The following is a 14,755-nucleotide window of genomic DNA, read 5'->3' as shown; positions in this document are numbered from 1 at the left end:
AGATTGCTTTGGCTATTTGGGGTCTTTTGTGTTTCCATACGAACTGTAAATTTTTTTTTTATAATTCTGTGAAGAATGCCATTGGTAGTTTGATGGGGATTGCATTGAATCTGTAGATTGCTTTGGGTCGTGTAGTCATTTTCACAACATTGATTCTTCCAATCCAAGAACATGGTATCTTTCTCCATCTGTTTTATGTCATCTTTGATTTCTTTCATCAGTGGTTTATAGTTTTCTGAGTACAAGTCTTTTGCCTCCTTAGGCAGGTTTATTCCTAAGTATTTTATTTTTTTGTTGCAATGGTAAATGGGAGTGTTTCCTTAATTTCTCTTTCTGATTTTTCATTGTTGATGTATAGGAATGCAAGAGATTTCTGTGCATTAATTTTGTATCCTGCAACCTTGCCAAATTCATTGATTAGTTCTAGTAGTTTTCTGGTGGCATCTTGAGGATTTTCTATGTATAGTATCATGTCATTGGCAAACAGTGACAGTTTTACTTCCTTTCCAATTTGTATTCCTTTTATTTCTTTTTCTTCTCTGATTGCTGTGGCTAGGAATTCCAATAGTATGTTGAATAAGAGTGGTGAGAGTGGACATCCTTGTCTTGTTCCTGATCTTAGTGGAAATGCTTTCAGTTTTTCACCATTGAGGATGATGTTGGCTGTGGGTTTGTCATATGTGGCGTTTATTTTGTTGAGGTAGGTTCCCTCTATGCCCACTTTCTGGAGAGTTTTTATCATAAATTGGTGTTGAATTTTGTCAAAAACTTTTTCTGCATCTATTGAGTTGATCATATGGTTTTTATTCCTTAATTTGTTAATGTGGTGTATCACATTGATTGATTTGCGTACATCGAAGAATTCTTGCATCCCTGGGATAAATCCCACTTGATCATGGTGTATGATCCTCTTAATGTGCTGTTGGATTCTCTTTGCTAGTATTTTGTTCAGGATTTTTGCATCTATGTTCATCAGGGATATTGGTCTATAATTTTCTTTTTTTGTGATATCTTCTTCTGGTTTTGGTATCAAGGTGATGGTGGCCTCGTACAATGTATGTGGGAGTGTCCCTCCCTCTGCAACTTTTTGGAAGAGTTTAAGAAGGATTGGTGTTAGCTCTTCACTAAATGTTTGATAGAATTCGCCTGTGAAGCCATCTGGTCCTGGACTTTTGTTTGTTAGAAGATTTTTAATTACAGTTTCAATTTCATTGCTTGTGATAGGTCTGTATATATTTTCTAATTCGTCCTTTTTCAGCCTTGGAAAGTTGTACCTTTCCAAGAATTTGTCCATTTCTTTGTGTTTGTCCATTTTATTGGCATATAGTTGTTTGTAGTAGTCTCTTATATTCCTTTGTATTTCTGCAGTGTCACTTGTGATTTCTCCTTTTTCATTTCTAATTTTATTGATTTGCGTCCTCTGCCTTTTTTTCCTTGATGAGTCCGGCCAAGGGTTTCTCAATTTTTTTTATCTTCTCAAAGAACCAGCTTTTAGTTTTATTGATCTTTGCTATTGTTTTCTTCGTTTCTATTTCATTATTTCTGCTCTGATCTTTATGATTTCTTTCCTTATACTGACTTTGAGTTTTCCTTGTTCTTCTTTCTCTAGTTGTTTTAAGTGTAGGGTTAGATTATTTATTTGAGAGTTTTCTTGTTTCTTGAGGTGAGATTGAACTGCTCTCAACTTCCCTCTTAGAACTTCTTTTGCTGCGTCCCATAGGTTTTGGGTCATTGTGTTTTCGCTGTCATTTGTTTCTATGTATTTTTAAATTTCTTCTTTGATTTCTTCTGTGATGTCTTAGTTATTTAGTAGTGCACTGTTTAGCCTCCATGTATTTGTGTTTTTTACAGTTTTTTTCCTGTAATTGATTTCCAATCTCATAGTGTTGTGGTCAGAAAAGATGCTTGAACTATTTCAATTTTCTTAAGTTTTCCGAGGCTTGATTTGTCACCCAAGATGTGATCCATCCTGGAGAATGTTCCATGTGCACTTGAGAAGAAAGTGTATTCTGCCACTTTTGGGTGGAATGTTCTATAAATATCAATTAGATCTATCTGATATATTGTGTCATTTAAAGCTTGTGTTTTCTTACTTATTTTCTGTTTGGATGATCTGTCCATTGGTGTAAGTGGGGTGTTAAAGTCCCCTACTGTTAACGTGTTACTGTCTATTTCTCCTTTCATGGTTGCTAGCATTTGCCTTACGTATTGAGGTGCTCCTGTGTTGTGTGCATAAACATTTATAATTGTTATATCTTCTTCTTGGATTGATCCTTTGATCAGTATGTAGTGTCCCTCCTTATCTCTTGTAACACTCTTTATTTTAAAGTCTATTTTATCTGATATAAGTATTGCTACCCTAGCTTTCTTTTGATTTCCATTTGCATGCAATATCTTTTTCCATCCCTTCACTTTCAGTCCATATGTGTCCCTAGGTCTGAACTGGGTCTCTTGTAGACAGCATATATATGGATCTCGTTTTTGTATCCATTCAGCCAGTCTGTGTCTTTTGGTTGGGGCATTTAATCCATTTACATTCAAGGTTATTATCAATATGTATGTTCCTATTACCATTTTCTTAATTGTTTTGGATTTGTTTTTGTGGGTCTTTTTCTTCTTTTGTGTTTCCTGCTTAGAGAAGTTTCTTTAGCATTTATTGTAAAGCTGGTTTGGTGGTGCTGAATTCTCTTAGCTTTTGCCTGTCTGAAAACCTTTTCACTTCTCCATCGAATCTGAATGAGATCCTTGCTGGATAGAGTAATCTTGGTTGTAGGTTTTTCTCTTTCATCACTTTAAGTATATCCTGCCACTGCCTTCTGGCTGCAGAGTTTCTGCTGAAAAATCAGCTGATAACCTCATGGGGATTCCTTTGTATGTTATTTTTTGTTTTTCCATTGCTGCTTTTAATATTTTTTCTTTGAATTTAATTTTTGTTAGTTTGATTAATATGTGTCTTGGTGTGTTTCTCCTAGGGTTTATCCTGTATGGGACTCCCTGTGCTTCCTGGACTTGGGTGACTATTTCCTTTCCCTGTTAGAGAAGTTTTCAACTATAATCTGTTCAAATATTTTCTCAGACCCTTTCTTTTTCTCTTCTTCTTCTGGGACCCCTATAATTTGAATGTTGGTGCGTTTAGTGTTGTCCCAGAGGTCTCTGAGATTGTCCTCAATTCTTTTCATTCTTTTTTCTTTATTCTGCTCCTCAGCAGTTATTTCCACCATTTTGTCTTCCAGCTCACCTATTCGTTCTTCTGCCTCCGTTATTCTGTTATTGATTCCTTCTAGTGTATTTTTCATTTCAGTTATTGTGTTGTTTATCTCTGTTTGTTTGTTCCTTAGTTCTTCTAGATCTTTGTTAAACATTTCTTGTATTTTCTCGATCCGTGCCTCCATTCTATTTCCGAGATTCTGGATCATCTTTACTGTCATTACTCTGAATTCTTGTTCTGCTAGGTTGCCTATTTCCTCTTCATTTATTTGGTTTTGTAGGTTTTTACCTGTCTCCTTCATCTGTGACATATTTGTGTGCTGTCTCATTTTTTTTTTTTTTTTTTTTTTTTTACGAGTGGGATTGTGTTCTTGTCTTACTGGTTGTTTGGCCTGCGGCTTCCAACACTGGAGTCTGTAGGCTATTGGGTGGAGCTGGATCTTGGTGCTGAGATGAGGAACGCCATGAGCCCTCACTCTGATGAATATTCCCTGGGGTCTGAGGTTCTCTGTTAGTCCAGTGGTTCAGACTTGAAGCTCCCACTGCAGGAGCTTTGGCCCGACCCTGGGCTTGTGATCCAAGATCCCGCAAGCTGCATGGGGCGGCAAAAAAAAAAAAAAAAAAAAGAACAATAACAAAGTAAAAAATAAAATTAGACTAGGAAACTAACAGATATGTTAGAAAGAATATAAAAATAAAAATATAGATGAATCAACAACTGGAAGGTACATCAGTACCACAATAGTAAAAAAAGAGGAGGAGGGAAAAGAAGAAAAAGGGGGGAAGGCCTTGGCTGTGGAGGGCGGGGCCTAAGCAAGGGCGAGGTTTGGGTGGTGGGCGGGGCCTATGCTCAGGACCCACAGGGCTGGAAAAGGTCCTGGGGGCCGTGTGGGGTGGGGCTTAGGCTCAAGGAACAGAAGGGGCCCAGGCGTGCCCCCCACCCCTGGTCTCAGAGGGCAGGGGACCTCACCTGGGAGCCCATCAGGCTTCCTGGGCTCTAGTGGGTGGAGCAATCACCCTCCGCTCCTCTCCCGCTCCTCCTGGATGACTCCTCCCACCTGCCTCTCCTGATCTCCCCAGCCTCCCTCTTATGCCTCCAGGACCCATGTGGCCTGGATCAGGCTTTGGGGGGGTGGGTACTGGTTTGGGAGCTCAGCAGGCTCCCTGGCCCAAGTGGGCTGGGAGATTGCCCTCCACTCCTCTCCTGCTCTTCCCAGAGGGCCCCTCCCTCCTGCCTCTCCTGATCTCCCTGGCCTCAGGGGCACTGATCCTGTCTGGCACCCACTTCTCCTCCCCTCTCAGTCCCCCTACATCCTACCGGTTCACTTTGGAGTTCCTCCCGTCTCCTTGGGCGTCAGAGTTCCCCACCCGCGGCCTTCAGGCACCCTAGTTGTGGGGAGATGCTAACTCTGCGTCTTCCGACACTGCCATCTTGACCAATATTCCTCTAACAGTTTTTTGATGGTCTTTAGTATTTTCTATATATGTATCATGTTATCTGTAAATAGTGCCAGTTTTACTTCTTCCTTTCAACTTTGCATGCTTTTTCTTTCTTTTTCTTACCTAATTCCTATGGCTGGAATTTATAATATTATGTTGAATAAAAGGGCAAGAATGGGTGTTCTTGTCTTATTTCTGATCTTAGAGAAATAGCTTTCAGCTTTTCACCACTGATTATGATGTTTGCTGAGAGCTTGTCACATATGGTCTTTATTATATTGAAGTTTGTTCCCTCTATACCTGATTTATTGAGAGTTTTTATCATAAATGGATGTCAAGTTTTGTCCAGTGCTTTTTGTGCATCTGTTGAGATGATTATATGGTTTTTTGTCCTTCATTTTGTTCATGTGATTATAACATTGACTGATTTGTGGATGTTGAACCAAATTTGCATCCCTGGAATAAATCCCACTAAATCATGGTGTATGATCCTTTTAATGTGTTGTTGAATTCTGTTTGCTAATATCTTGTTGAGGATTTTTTTCATCTATGTTCATCAGGGATATTGGTCTGTAATTTGTGTGATGTCCTTGTCTGGTTTTGGTATCAGGGTAATGCTAGCCTCATAAATTGAGTTCTTTGAATGTTTGTAGAATTCACTAGCAAAGCCATCTGGTCCGGGAATTTTGTTTGTTGGATTTTTAAAGTTACTGATATTAGTAGAGATATTTAGTATCCTTACTAGTTATCAGTCTATTCCGATTTTCTGTTTCACCATAATTCAGTCTTGGTAGGTTGTATGTTTCTAAGAATTTATCCATTTCTTCTAGGTTGTCCACTTTGTTGGTGTGTAATTGTTCATAGTAGTCTCTTACCCTTTCTTTTCCGTTTTAAGAGTTGTAATAGCTCCTGTTTCATTTCTGATTTTATTTATTTGAGTCCTATCTCTCCCTCCCTCCCTCCCTCCCTCCCTCTCTCCCTCTCTCTCTCTCTCTCTCTCTCTCTCCCCCCCCTTCTCCTTTGTTGCTTAGTCTAGCAAAGGCTTGTCAATTTTGTTTACCTTTTCAAAGAACCAGCTCTTAGTTTCACAACTTAGTTTCTCTGTTGCCTTTTTAGTCTGTTTTTTATTTATTTTTGTTCTAATCTTGGTTATTTCCTTCCTTCTGCTAATTTTGGGCTTTGTTTGTTCTTCTTTTTCTAGTTTCTTGGGTTGTAAAGTTAGGTTGGTTATTTGAGATTTTTCTTGTTTCTTGAGGTAGGCATTTGTCTCTTGACCTTCCCCCTTAGAACTGCTTTTTCTGCAACCCACAAATTTTGGTATGTTTTATTTCCATTCTCAGTCGTCTCAAGGTATTTTAAAATTTCTCTTTTGATTTATTCTTTGACCCATTGGTTGTTCAGTAGCATGTTGTTTAATCTCCACTTATTTGTGAATTTTCCAGTTTTCTTCTTGTAATTAATTTTAGTTTCATACCATTGTAGTTGGAAAAGATGCTTGATATGATTTTAATCATCTTAAATTTATTGAGACTCATTTTGTGGTCTAATATATGGTCTATCCTGGAAAATGTTCCATGTGCACTTGAGAAGATTGTGTGTTCTGTTGCCTTTGCATGAAGCGTTCTTTATATATTTGTGAAGTTCATCTGATCTTATGTGTTGTTTAGGTCCAATGTTTTGTTACTGATTTTCTGACTGAATGATCCATCCATTGACTTAAGTGCAGTATTAAAGTCCCCTGCTCTTACTGTATTGCTGTCTATTTCTCCTTTTAAGTCTGTTAATATTTGCTTTATGTATTTAGATGTTCCTCTGTTGGGTGCATAAATGTTTACAAACGTTATATCCTCTTGTTGGATGGACCCAACAAGAGGATATAACATTTGTAAATATTACATTATCATATGTAATATGATAATGTCTCTTATTAGAGTCTTTGTTTTAAAGTCTGTTTTGTCTAAGTATAGTTACTCCAGCTTTCTTTTGGTTTTTATTTGGAATTAAGATAATTAGAATTGGTTTGATTTAACTAAGCAATTTCAAAATGTTTGGTTCTTGTTATCTGGGCTTTTGCATGCTAAAGATTCAAAATGTAATATTATAATGCACTATATATTTAATGTACCATTTGGTTTAAATGTTACCTTTCTTTAAAAGTCACCTTTCTGTGTTTGTTAATTTGGCAAGCTGTGGAGCAAGCCTCTGTGGGTAGCAATAACCCACCTTTCAACACAGCAGTCACAGTAGGCTGAGAAGATAATGAAACTCTTCTTATTCTGGCCTAAGCCTGAATGGTTTTCTCAAGGATTCCATGGAAGCAAACTTGAATTTCTAGATGGACTAACTTTAGTGACTGGAATTGCAGAGGTCACAGAGAGCATGTGGTTGGATTGAAATGAAAGAAGAGAGTAAAGGAAAGTGATGGAAGCAGTTCTGAATGAGGTCATGCATTCTCCTGTGGCTACTCTGAGTGATTTAGCCCTAAGATGCGGAGGATCATTCTCCTTTTAAATGGCTTCTGTTGGCTCAGAGATGGTCAACTTTTAGTGGTTCTTTTCCTATTTTCAGTGGATTCTTCATCTGCAGAAGCAAGAGCCAGTAGCTCATACAAATCAGTGCTCCTATCAAAGTGAACCTCTCATTTATTTTCTCTTAAAAGGAAGCCTAAAAAGAACAGACAGCTCAGTTTCCTTGGGCCAAGGAATCCTCTGAAAAAGATAATGTATTTATGATTTCTGATTCTTTTGTTTTCAGATCACATGAAAGGATTAAGAGCCCCTACCTTGAAAAGAAGGTTGGAGTGCAGGTAATTTCTTTTCTTTTCTTTTTTAAAATTATTTACTGGGCTGAGCTGGGGCTTAGTTGTGGCATGTGGGATCTTCGTTGTGGCATGTGGATCTTTAGTTGCGGCATGTGGGAACTTTAGTTGCAGCATACAGACTCTTAGTTGTGGCATGTGGGATCTAGTTCCCTGGCCAGGGATTGAACCCAGGTCCCCTGCATTGGGAGCGTGGAGCCTTAGCCACTGGACCGCCGGGGAGGTCCCCAGGTAATTTCCTTTGCTATTTATTTGTGTGTTCTATTTTTTTAAGTAAAAATTTTAATTGAGCTGTAACATCTACATAGAAAAGTACTCACATCATATGGGAATAGTCTGATGAACTTTTACAAGTGAACACATGTGTAGTGTCTGCCCAGTCCAAGAAATGGAACAGCATCAATATCCTGGGACAGAACCCTGTCCCTCCCCCAGTCAGTCTTCCCCACCCACAGGTAACCTCTCTTCTGACTTTTGTCATCATCGTTTAGCTTTGGTTGTTTTTGAACTTTATTTAAATAGAATCATACTGAATAGACTCTTCTACTTGTTTTCTTTTACTTAACATTATATTTGAATGATTCATCCATGCTATTGGGTGCAGTAATAGTCTGTTCATTTTTATTTCTGTAAGAGTGTGTCTGTGTGTGTGCGTAAATGATTGTTCCTTTATAAAGAGTCATATAATATTGTTGGATCCTTTCTTAAAGCTGAGTCATTGCATTCTTTTCCTGCAGTCATTGCCTAAGTCAGATTCCAAATTCTCAAGATATATGCAGTTGACCCTTGAACAACACAGTGGTTAGGGGCACCGACCTTCTATGAGGTCAAAAATCCACATATAACTTTATAGTTGGCCCTCCCTATCCTGGTTCCGCATCTATGGGTTCAACTAACTGCAGATTGTGTAGTACTATGGTACTTATTTAGTGAAGAAAAAAATTCCATGCATAAGTGGACCCTCCCAGTTGAAATCCATGTTGTTCAAGGGTCAACTGTATATAGAAAGGACCCTATTGACTTTTTGACTATTTGATCTTTGACTTAGCAGGCTTCTTTGCTAAGTGATATCAATAGTCTGTGTTTTTGATAATGGTAGCTAATATTTATTAAAAATATATATTCATGGGCTTCCCTGGTGGTGCAGTGGTTGAGAGTCCGCCTGCCGATGCAGGGGACACGGGTTTGTGCCCCAGTCCAGGAAGATCCCACATGCCGCAGGGTAGCTGGGCCCGTGAGCCATGGCCACTGAGCCTGCACTCCACAACGAGAGAGGCCACAACAGTGAGAGGCCCGCGTATTGCAAAAAAAAAAAAAGAGGAAAAAATATATATATTCATACTAGATGTTGAAGATACAGTAGTGAGGAAAATAGGCAAAAATCCCTCTCTTCTTGGAGCTGACATTCTCCTTAGAGCCTCTTGATAATATTTTGAATAGATACTATTATTATTTCTATCTTACAGATGAGGAAACTGAGGAACCAGAAGGGTTAAATTAGTTGCCCAAGGTCACGCAGCCAGTAAGTGGCAGGACCAGGATTCCCACCAGGTCTGTCTGATTTTAGAGCCTATGTATTAGTTATCTATTGCTGCGTAACAAACTACCCCCAAACTCAGTGACTTAAAACAACACTAATCATGTATTCTCTCTGTCTGTTTCTATGGGTCAGGAGTTCTGACAGGGTACAGTGGGGATGGCTGGTTTCTGCCTGACTGGGTGTCGTATGGGGGCTGACATTACCTGAAGGCTCATTCATTCAATGTCTGACATCTGGGCTGGGGAGACTCAAACAGTTGGGGCACTTTGGGCATCTCTGTCTCTAAAAAATAGCTCTTCAGCATAGTGGTTTCAGAATAGCAGGACTTCTTAAATGGAAACTAAAAAAAAAAGTGTATGTCCCAAGAGAGGGCCAGCGGCAGCCACACTGCCTGGAGATCTAGCCTCGAAAGGCCTGCTGTATTATGTCCATCACATTCTGTTGGCTAAGGCAGTTACAAAGCTCTGTCTGGGTTCAAGGGGAGGTTAACACAGATGCCTCCTGTCAGTGGGGGAATTTCCATGACCACTTTGTAAGAAGACGGTGTGTGGTTAGGGTGTATACATCAGTGTGGGCATCTCTGGAAAGTATGATCCGCTGTAGACTGTATTCCTAACCTCTGAACTGGAGTGTTGAATTTTTAAAGATTGTCATGAAGTTGATTTCTGCCCACTAAACATAAACAGAATAGATTTATATGAAGTAAAAGGCAGCCGTCTCCTGTCCCACTTCCCGTTCTGCAGAGGTAGTTTACCATTGGGTGGTATCTCTCCAGACATACCTGATTGTCTAAAACCTGTGTCTTTAAGATGAGAATGGTGAGGACCAGCCTTTGAGGAGGTCAGAGGACACAGTATTTTCCCTCCTCTGCTTCTTGCCCGTCCCTTTATAGTCTCGATGGGACTGAGGTGGGCACTGGAGTATTGGCCTGCCAGCTCAGTTTCTGAATTATTCAAGGCAACTGACATACTTTGAAACATATTTCCTAGTCACCCAGATGTCTTATTCTCGATTTTTTTGGTCTCTTGTTTTCAGCTTGAAGGTGTACTTATACTGTTCGCCTGTTACTAAAGAGCTGTTGTTAACGAGCCCGAGGTACAGATTTTGGGAGAAACGAATCGTAAGTTTTATTTTTTGAATGACACTAATTCTTCTTTCCAAGTGGGAAATATGTTTCGAGGTGTATTGAGCAAAGCATTGGCATTATTCAAAGCCCGCTTCCGCCACACTGTATCTACCCGCAGTAATTACAGTGTTGCTGGTTAGCCTTTGTAATTCATTAGTTTGGAAGAGGTTGGCATTTTATCGCTGCTGATTTTTCTTTCTTGTCCCTCAACATGTTGACCTAGATTCTTAGTTTTGTCTAATCTCACAGGCTCTCTTGCTGAGTTACGTTTTATTACTTTAAAGTATAAAACATTCATTGACATAATTGATAAATCCTTTTATTTAGATCATGGGATAGATTAGGAAAAACAAACAGAATTTATGGGTTATAATAAGAAAGGGATAACAATCAGAATGAAAATAGAATGGATACTTTTGAATGTGGCAGAATAAAATGGATCTATCCAACAGAAGGTAAAGGGGAGAAAAAAGCATGGCACGTTGAAAATGCGAAGATGGTGGCAAAAGTTCTATTATAACAGTAATCGCTATGAATATGAATGGATTTACTTCAACCCTGGATCAAAAGACAAATTCTTGGTTTGGGCTAAAAAAAAAAAAAAAGATCCACCAGTCTTGGTCTACAAGAGACATAAATTGCTCTAAAGGAAAAATGCAGGTTAAAGGGGAAAAAATAAAAAGGAAAAAATATAATGAACAATTAGAAGCTAAACATGCCAGAGTGGCAACTTTCATATCATACAGAGATTGAAGGCAAAAAAAAATACCATAAGCGTCACAGAAGGTGTTATTTACTATTAAAAGGAACTACCTTTTAATAGTATCAAGAAGATATGAACATAAATGCAATTGACAAAGTAGCCTCAACCTGGATGCAGTAGTACCTGACCACCCAGTGCTTGAGCAGAGGAAGAACCACGAGGAGCAGATAGCATCAGGGTTTGTGATATGGATTAAACGGTCAGGAACTGGGGGTGCTGGCAGAGAAGTCTGAACAAGCATCACCAGGAATGTTTGATGTCTGATTGCTGGCAGCTTTCTGCTCCCACCTCCACTTGCCCCACATCTGGGCAAACTGATTAAAAAAAAAAAAAAGCCTCCCCCTTCCTTGGTGCCTACATGGATTTCAAACATGCAAGCCCAGGCCCACCCCGTAACCACGATAAAAACCAGGGCCACCTGCTCCCATTTTCTCAGGTCACACAAACCACTTCCTCCCAGCCTGCTCTCCCCAGAAAGTCCCACAGTGAACATACCGCAGTGTTTTCACACTCTCTTCGTTCATGTGTGGCATCTTCAGTCTTAGCCTCTGATCTGTCAGTTGGGTGGGATCCGTCCCCCCTCTGCAGAGGGACACAACAGCAAGGCTGTAACCTTGGCCTTGGTATTAGGCCTGAAGTTACTGTGGGTCAATCTGGCCACCAGTCAGGAAGGAAAGCTGAAAAAGAAGGAGAGAAGAGCAGAGGCAGGCTGGAGTCCACAGGGACAAATGGGGACCCATGTCTGCCTCCCGCTCCTCGGTCACTGAGTTCCACACACGTGGCCCAGGGCTCCAAGAAGCTCGGGAGGATGCCCAGCGGAAGACGGAGCTGCGGCCGTACTGCCCATGTCAGTGAGGTAAGCCAACAGATCAACAGCGTACCTGAGCTGTTATAATTTCTGGTGCCTTTCAGAGCATTGAAAAATGGCTGCTGGTTCACTTCTGCCTTCCAAATCTCACACAGGTGTTTCTTGTGGCCACTGCTAACCTGGAAGTGTACGTGGAAGGGGCTTGTAGGATCATTCCAGGTCAGCTGAGTGGATGTAGTTCAAGGCCACCTCATAATCTAAGGGAGAAAGGGTAGCTGGAGAGCTACCCAGACCATTCTCAGAAGCTGAGAGCTACCCAGACCACTCTCAGAAGCTGAGAAATGAAGGAGACAGGAAGTAAGTGAATATACAGAAGATTTAAATGGCGTAATTAATACATGCGAACCAATCGAAACACAGAGCTTTAAACCGAACAGAGAAGAGATCTTTGGGTAAACTTGGAACGTTTATCAAAACTGAGCATGTACTACGTCACTAAAGAAGTTTCAAGGAACCCTAGTGATCTGTTCTTTTACCATAATACAATGGTAAAAGATGGTAATACGATGGTAATACAATGATGTTGGAAATCAGACATACAAGGAGAGTTAAAATCATCCCATACATATGGGAGCTAAATGCATACCACAAGCAACTCTAGGTTAAAGAGGAAATTGTAAAGAAAAACATACAATACTTAGGACTGATGGACAATGAAAGTGTGACATGTCAAAGTGTGTGGAGCACAGCTAAGTTAGTACTTGAAGGGAAATTGAGAGCATTAAATGCATTTCTTAGAAAACAGACTGGAACTAAATGGAATAAGTCTTTGACTCAAGAAGAATGAAAAGGAGCAACAAAGCAAACCTAAGGATATGTGAAAGAAGAAAATAATAGAGAGAAAAGGACAGGTTAGTGATATAGAGACTAACTACCACAGAAAATAAAAGGGAAGATTAACAAAAGTAAAAGCTGGTTTCTAGAGAAATAGAGGTAAATTTAGGGACTTCCTGGTGGTCCAGCAGTTAAGACTCTGTGCTTCCAATGCAGGGGATGCGGGTTTGATTTCTGGTTGGGGAACTAAGATCCCACATGCCGCACAGTGTGGCCAAAGCAAAGAAACAAAACAAACAAAAGAAAACAAAACGAAATAGAGATAAATCTTGCCAAGATCGATTAAAAGAACAAAGATGCATATAAAAATACAGAATGATAAAAAGGAAAATACCTATTAATAATAGCAGTGCCTTGTCTTGAAAATTAATATGATAGTATATTCAATAATTTAGACACAGTGGATAAATACTGGAAAAGTAGGAAAATACCAAATTGAGGGAAGAAAAGTAGACCACTTGAATAAAGAAGTAGGCGTCAAAGACATTAAAACAGTTTTCAAAGATCTCTTCTTCAAAAAAGCCCCACACCCAGATGGTTTTATAGGTGCGTTTTGCCAAATGTTCAAAGAACAAATGATCCCTATTGTAGGAGAGACTAAAAAGATAAGCTGCTCAACCTCACTGGCAGGATGGATAGTGATAGTAAGTGGGGGGAAAAAGGCCATTTCACGTGTGAATATCCTAATTAAGGTCATAGCTGACTGAATCTCGCAGTATTAAAAAATAGTGTATCATGAATACAGTGTGTTTATTCCAGAAATGCAAGGATATTTTCACACCTGAATTTCAGTCACTGTAAATCTTATGACATCAGTGGGCTAAAAAGGTGGGAAATTCTGTTTATTCATCAGCTACTTACTGGATGCCTCTCTGTGCTCCTCGCTCTTCTAGTAAAATGTGCACGTACACTCCGACCTTTTCATAGCAGCTCAAATCTGTGAATTAGGCCAACACACCGTGGACTGATGGCAGACTGTGTTCTGCAGCAGAAAACCTAAACACATAGAATACATGGGGAGGTGAAGGGAGGGAAATTGAATTCATAGATGTAGGATTGCTGTGTCTGAGGATGTGTAAGTTTATAAGGCATTCAATCCATATTGCCACATCAACTTCAGGAAAGGTGCTGTGTTAGCTTTATCATGTTTTGGGGCTGTTAAACCATTATTATAGTGAAATCAGAAATTGTTCCACAGAGAGTCTGTAACGTCTCTTAGTTCCCTTTCTGTGTTTGAGATGGCAAAGGCATATAAAGCCATGAAAACCCATGAAAATGTATAATGCAATGTATACATGACCTCTTATTTTATTTTAATAGATATCCATTGAAATTGAAACTCCTACCCAGATATCTTTAGTCGATGAAGCGTCAGGCGAGGTAACTAAATATTAAATACTGTGTGTTTAAAAATTATTATTATACTCAGCATTAAATGATTGTTTATCTTTCTCCTTGATTTGATTGCTCATGTAACCAGAAATAACATTTATAGTAAATGAGTGAGTTTGTAGGGAAAAAACGTTTGTGATGTATTTATTTTCTACATCCAAAGGACTGGACCATGTGGGAACTGCTTCTGTTTAGTGTCACATGCTAACTATAGGAGCTCCATAGAAATGATGTTACCATACAGTGTGATTGTCACATTCATTAAGTTTATTATAATGTTCAGGATATAAAACCGTGCTTAATGTTTTTACAGCAAATTTATGTATATTGTGATCTTTTTCTTCTGAATCATTTTCGTATTCAAGAAAAAGACATTGTCCAAGTGGATCCAATTTATTTTTTTGTCCTTAAATTTAGAGGCAGGTATTTTGTGTTGTGCATTTATCTTTCTTAATACTAAGTAGGAGTACCAACCCACCTTTTCTGTATTTATTTATTTTTATCTCAAATTATACCTAGGGCTAGGCGTTGTTTTCCTATCTTATGGCAAATCTAGTTAATATTTGTTCCGTAGCCCGATTAGAACCTGCTCTGTGGACACATTTAACTCTGAAGGGTGTCCTTGGTGGTGTGACTGTGATGGGACAGGGGCCGACATTTTACTTGTCCTCCCTGGAGGAGATCAGGCATTGGAGTACTTCTAGACTTACTGTCCTGAGGGAGGGGAAAGAGATGGCCTGAACCTTCCTAAATGCCATCCTGAGCTC

General features: G+C 39.4%; 1 protein-coding gene across 7 annotated transcripts in view; it reads left to right on the top strand.

Annotated features, from left to right (window-relative positions):
- DCLRE1C (DNA cross-link repair 1C) overlaps positions 1-14,755 on the top strand; it is a 119,984-nt gene that overhangs the window by 76,575 nt on the left and 28,654 nt on the right. For 5 of the 7 annotated variants that reach the window (XM_060006281.1, XM_060006279.1, XM_060006278.1 and 2 more), the window contains 3 exons: positions 7,402-7,453; positions 10,041-10,125; positions 13,917-13,976. In XM_060006281.1, coding sequence (XP_059862264.1) covers positions 7,402-7,453; positions 10,041-10,125; positions 13,917-13,976 — 197 coding nt within the window. Of the gene's footprint in view, positions 1-7,401; positions 7,454-8,931; positions 9,017-10,040; positions 10,126-13,916; positions 13,977-14,755 lie in introns of those variants that run through there. The other 2 variants (XM_060006282.2, XM_060006283.1) reach the window with 2 other exon arrangements.

This window comes from Delphinus delphis, chromosome 2 (assembly GCF_949987515.2).
Source record: "Delphinus delphis chromosome 2, mDelDel1.2, whole genome shotgun sequence".
Classification (NCBI taxonomy): Eukaryota; Metazoa; Chordata; class Mammalia; order Artiodactyla; family Delphinidae; genus Delphinus; species Delphinus delphis.
This window is presented reverse-complemented; position numbering and strand designations above follow the sequence as displayed.